General features: G+C 39.1%; 1 protein-coding gene across 1 annotated transcript; it reads left to right on the forward strand.

Moving 5' to 3' along the window:
- Positions 1-984: 984 nt before the first annotated feature.
- Positions 985-3,287, forward strand: LOC104514866 (ankyrin-2-like; the record flags this gene model as incomplete). Its single annotated transcript, XM_010158665.1, has 3 exons — positions 985-1,135; positions 1,647-1,793; positions 3,005-3,287. Coding segments are annotated over 3 exons (581 nt in total), but the record flags the coding sequence as incomplete, so codon positions are not given.
- Between the last annotated feature and the right edge of the window lie 2,270 nt (positions 3,288-5,557).

Consider the following 5,557-nt stretch of genomic DNA (forward strand, 5'->3'; position numbering starts at 1 on the left):
CCTGGCTGAACCCAGCACACTTGACCATCTAGGTTTTGACTCTGTTGTGTATTTCATATATAATTGTTGAAGTTTACAGTGGCACCACGTTACAAGCCAGCCTGGAAATAAGGTTATCTGGGGTTTGGGTCCTCTCCACCCTGGTAAAACATGACACATTCCAAAATCAAGTCCATGCCACTACAGCGATAATGACAACGGAATAGAATATGGATCCTTCTTTGTGAAAGAAGCAGGAATCTGGAAGCCAGGAATAAGAGTAGGAATCTCACAAATTCTCTGTGGCTTTAACTCATTTGATGAACTGTTTCAACAGTTGCATCTTATTTTGGTGACGACAGAAAGATGCTACGGGTTCTGGATACAATAAAACAAAGTGTTACAGAGTATCAAACCATTTCTCTTCTCTGGGCTGCCGTCTGACCCTACGCTGTATCAGAAAGACATGAGTTATTCCTAGTTCCACATTTTCAGTCTTTGGTTTTCAGCAGTAATTCATAGACATTTACTTTCTCCTTCATGGAAGGAGTAGTATTATGCTTTAATCTAGCCCTACAAAATGCCATTACGTAAAATGAATTCTTTTACTAGATTTTGATCAAAGTTTCTGAAATAGTTAACATTTCAGAGGATAAAACCTGCTGAGCACAGTGCTCTGTAGCTAACAATGTTTTTATCTGCTCATGTGCTATTTCTGCAACTGCACTCCGTTTGCTAGCTTGTCGCTGCTAAATTCCGTCATCGGTGGCGTGCCTCTGAGAACTAGGAATGGTAGACATAGAAAATAAAAGCTCACGCAGACCCATCACTTCTAGCCATAATGCATTTCTGTCTTACTCATAAACTTACTGTTTAACAATGTCTCTAACCAGAACACAAGGTACGTAGAAGGAAAGACAATTTGGTGCCAGACAAGTTTCTCATCCATTTTACTGCTGACAGCCGTAAAATAGATGTAAGGCAGGAAAAAAAACAACTTTACAGAGATGGACATCTTTTTCAGAGCTAGCAAGAGAACTGGATTTCACAGAAGAGCAAATTCACCAGATCCGAATTGAAAATCCTAATTCACTTCAAGACCAGAGCCATGCGCTCCTCAAATACTGGCTTGAAAGGGATGGGAAACATGCAACAGGTTTGTTTTCAGTTACAGTACATATAACTCCCTCCAGTTTGCTAGTTGAGGTGAGAGATGTGCATTATAATTGCAGAAAGAAAATCTGGGTGAAACTTAGGCTATAGAAAGAATGACCATAGATTGTACTTAATTTTTTTTAAGCTTGTCTGTATAACATGGCATATCATAGAGAAAATAGTTTTATTTTGTTTATTTGAGGGCCAGGCAGAACATCTTGCAGCAAAGAAAGGGTGGAAAAACACTGAGGCCACTTTTTGCTGAACTGAAAAATGTTTGGGAAAACTAAACAAATTTGTTAAACGAATAAAACCAAAACGAGCAGTAATTTTTATAAGCAGCCCTTCAGTTTATTTTAGATTTTACATAGCAATGCTTCTAAATGCACCTATATTTTATATATAATATTGTATTGCTCAGCATCCTATATATGTCCTTCATATGGAAAATAGAAGGGAGAGAGCATGTGAAATTCTTACCTCAGCTACGTGGTTTTGTTCTGCTGCCACAGATACAAATCTTACCCAGTGTCTTACCAAAATCAACCGAATGGATATTGTCCACCTAATGGAGACCAGCGGCATAGACTCCAGGCAGGTCCACGGCACTCGCACCTACGCAGAGATTGAACAAACGATAGGGTTGGACCATAGTGAAGGTAGGTGTCTCCTGATCCAGACTGCCCAGGTGATGTCATCTAAGCACTAGCTGCTCTTCTGCAGCGTGGGACTAGCATGTTCTGTTATCTCTATGACTAAGCACTGGCATCTCACTTTGAAAGCACAGATAACGGGGATGAGCGCGAGCATGACGTCACACAGGTCACTGTCACGAGCGTAAGATCTCTGCATTAGCTGATTCTTATGAAGAAGATAAAGGAATGCTCTCAGAAACTACTGCAAATATTTATGCCCAGTTTGTTGGGGTTTTTTGGGTGGTGGGGTTTTTGTTTGTTCGTTTGTCTGGGGTTTTTTTTGCTTATACAAGTACTTTTATAAAAGTTAAGAAGGTTGCATTAAGATTTGACCAAGATTTGTAAAAGGAAAGCTACTGCATGCTTCGGCTAAACCTTTGGATTCCAATATCCAGGATATTATAGTTCTGCTATGATGCTGTTGAATTTCATAAGTTTAAAAGTTCAGTAGGTAAGATCAATAGTTGCAAATTAAAGAAACACCTACAAATTACATGAAATAAAATCCTCTTTTCTGGAAGTGATACTTTTACATCCTTAACTTTGTATTCAACTAGTAGCTCAGTAAGGTATTAGAGAGCTGAAGACGTCCCACCTTTAAGAGAATGTAGGAATAGAAGGTAGTTGGCTATAATTAGCATTGTAGTGTCACAGGTGATGAGTTGTAGAACGTTAACCTCCCTGTCCAGCTCAAATTCAGTACCAGCAGGTACGCTTTGCTCCCCAGCTATTCTTCAGAGTTTAGCAGGTTCCTAGTGAATGTGGTTATTAAGGAAAAACAAAAGCCCAAGCTTGTGACTTGTAGCCTGTGGAACAGAAATGCATGTGTTATTTTACATTTCTTGCAGAATGAGAGCCCTTGCTTTGAGATCAGGGGTTGGGGTGGGTGGATGCGTCTGTATGCTTGTAGCACATAAATTAGCTAGTTCTTGCACCTAGTCCTGTATACATTTCTCTGTCCATACCTGTGTAGTTATTAATATAGGGCAGCAGTAATGGTAATCCAGTTTTCCTTCAGCTACTTAGAGAGGTTATGTCCTCTCCCTCTCAAGATGTCTACAAAATTCAGGTAATGTGTTCCATCCAGATATTTTAAACGCACACGGAGAATGAAATGGACTTCCTGCATTCTGGTAAGACTCTTAATGACATTTCTCATCTCTGTTTTTTTAAAGGGTTTTCGGCACTGCAAGAAGAGCTATATAGTTCAAGACATAAGCAAGAAGGACAACACAGAGTATCTAAAGACAGCGAGCCAACGGAACACCCTCCTATTGTCTCTGAGGAAGACGTGTCTGTCAGTTACTCTCCTTTTCAGGACAGCACTCCCAGGAGTGAGGCAGAAGTATCAATGGCTGAGCTCCTGAGACAAGGACATAAGGAACAAGTGGAAGCTGAATTCTCAGGGAAAACCCAAGATATGCCAGAAAAAACATCTGTTTCGCAACATGAATATTTGTAAGTGTCAAAAGACCAGAATGACACTTATGTGGAACAGATTCTCTCTTCTCTGTGTCATTAGAGGATTTTACAGTTTTCTTTGAAACATATGAACTCACTAGAATTTTCCTCTAATTGTGAGCACCAGTTGATACTGCATATTTGACTTTTTAATCAATGTACAGGAAACCTTAAGGATTAGGAGAGAAAGTCAGTTTGCTACCGTGAACAGAAAGCAACAACCTAGTCTAGTACGTATGAAAGAAAAGAGGGATAACGAAGAGGTGGGGCTTTTTGCAAACTCTGTAGATTTTTCATGTTAAATGGCAAGTAATGTTAAACTTAATGGAATTAACAGTAGGGGGCCTTTCTTCAACTTCAGGGTGGCTTTTTCAATTGAGGCAAAAATTTTCCTCCTTAATCGTTAATTACAAAACTCATAAGTACATATTAGCAACTAGATCTTTTTTAAAGCACATTTCAGGTGGCCAAAGGAACAGAAACAGGGTTTTATACAGACCAGACAGAAGTGCTTAAGGGAACAAGACGTCATAAAGTATAGATTTAGACGACCCGCACAGCAAAGCCTCGAATTCTGATTTGTGACTGTCAGTGGAGTTGGTTTCATTTGGAAAGGAACTTGAAAAGGGTCACGTTTCTTTCTTCCCACCATCCCTAACCTTGTGCCCATGCTGAGAACTCTCTGCAGGGTTGATTCCGGTGTTCATAGGCTAGCAAAATATCAAGGATCCCCTTCCAAAGAAGTGATTTCCCTGGGAATGATTAGCTTTGGTGTGGAGATGCAGTCACCTCCTGCATCTCCACTCCTTTTTGGAGTTCCGAACAAAGTGTGGTTGATTCCAGCAAATGGTCTGTTGGGGATTCTTTTGCTCAAGATACACTTTACACCCAGGAGAGAGCATGGGAGACAGAAAACAGCATCTGGTTGCACTGATAGGCAAAAATACCGATACTTCCTAATGATTTCCATGAGGAAACGAATGTTTTTGAGGAACAGAGAATACATATGAAACAATACTGTCAATACTAAGTGAGAGTAGTGATGACAGGGAAACATCACTGCACTTCACATCTACTTTGAACTAGGGGGGAAATTGGGCTAGATTTAAATGGCTCATGAGGAACACATACTAAGGGGTATTATGCAATAGTATGTATAGCCTTGTGAATGGGAAAAAAGGCTGGATCAATACTGTTTAACGTATGCTACAATGAAGTATTTTCTTTAGAACGTGATTTTTTTCAAGGGCAATACCTGGGGAGGCACAACAAATTGGCAAAGCCCAACATGTATCAGGAAAAAAACATACACGTGCAAGTTATTCTATTGCTGTTATTATTACTGTTATCCACTCATGGGATTGGTTGGGGAGAAGGGAATCTGTACTTCTCTTATTAAAATTTAACCATTTCTTCAGTTAAATTTCAAGAAGGGAAGAGAAAAAAAAAGAAAGCACGTAGTTGCTAGCTCCAAAGCATCTCGGAAGTTTTAGAAGTAGAAGATTTTATTTTTGCAGGCTCAATGTTTTTCAGGCTGTAATTCCACCAGTTTTGATATAATTGTCTCTTTTTTTTTTCTTTTTACTGATACACATGAAAAGAGAAAAGTCAACCTCCAAAGAAGATTCTAGGTGGTGAAGTGGGTAATGTTTTCATAATTAGTGCAAATCAGAAGAGACCTTTTCAAGCTAGCATCAGAGTTATGAGGTTAATTAATAAAACTTGGTTACCGTTACCTTAATATGTGAAGTCACTATTACTCACCCATATGCAACAGAAAAACACTACATGTACATAATGCTTTAATATATGTATTAACTTCATATATGTTGCACAGTAACATATGTAATGATGCGTTTAAATAACTTGCAGCATCAATTCAATCACAGCAATATTCAACAGTGAAAATAACATTACCAGAAAAGAATAAGATTCTCTATTAAATTTCAGTTTGGTGAGGCTCAAGAATTCTACACAGAAGTTGGTCTCTCCTCACCTGCAGCTGTGTAGCTTGTAAATAATGCAGTAGTTGCTTCACATCCATCCGTAGTGATCCAGTCTCTTTCCCCAAAAAATAATAGGTAACACGTATATTTGTGAGGGCACAAGGGACAGCAAAGCTCACATAAATCCTTTACAAAGACCAAGTTTTGCAGAATTGGGTGCAACATTTTTGACATCCATTTGGAGATTTTCTTGGGTCAGGAAGATGAGAGGGATTCCTAGACAGATTGCTCTGTAGCTATTGTCATAGAATCATAGAATGG

This window comes from Eurypyga helias, unplaced genomic scaffold (genome assembly GCF_000690775.1).
Source record: "Eurypyga helias isolate BGI_N326 unplaced genomic scaffold, ASM69077v1 Scaffold51419, whole genome shotgun sequence".
Taxonomy (NCBI): Eukaryota; Metazoa; Chordata; class Aves; order Eurypygiformes; family Eurypygidae; genus Eurypyga; species Eurypyga helias.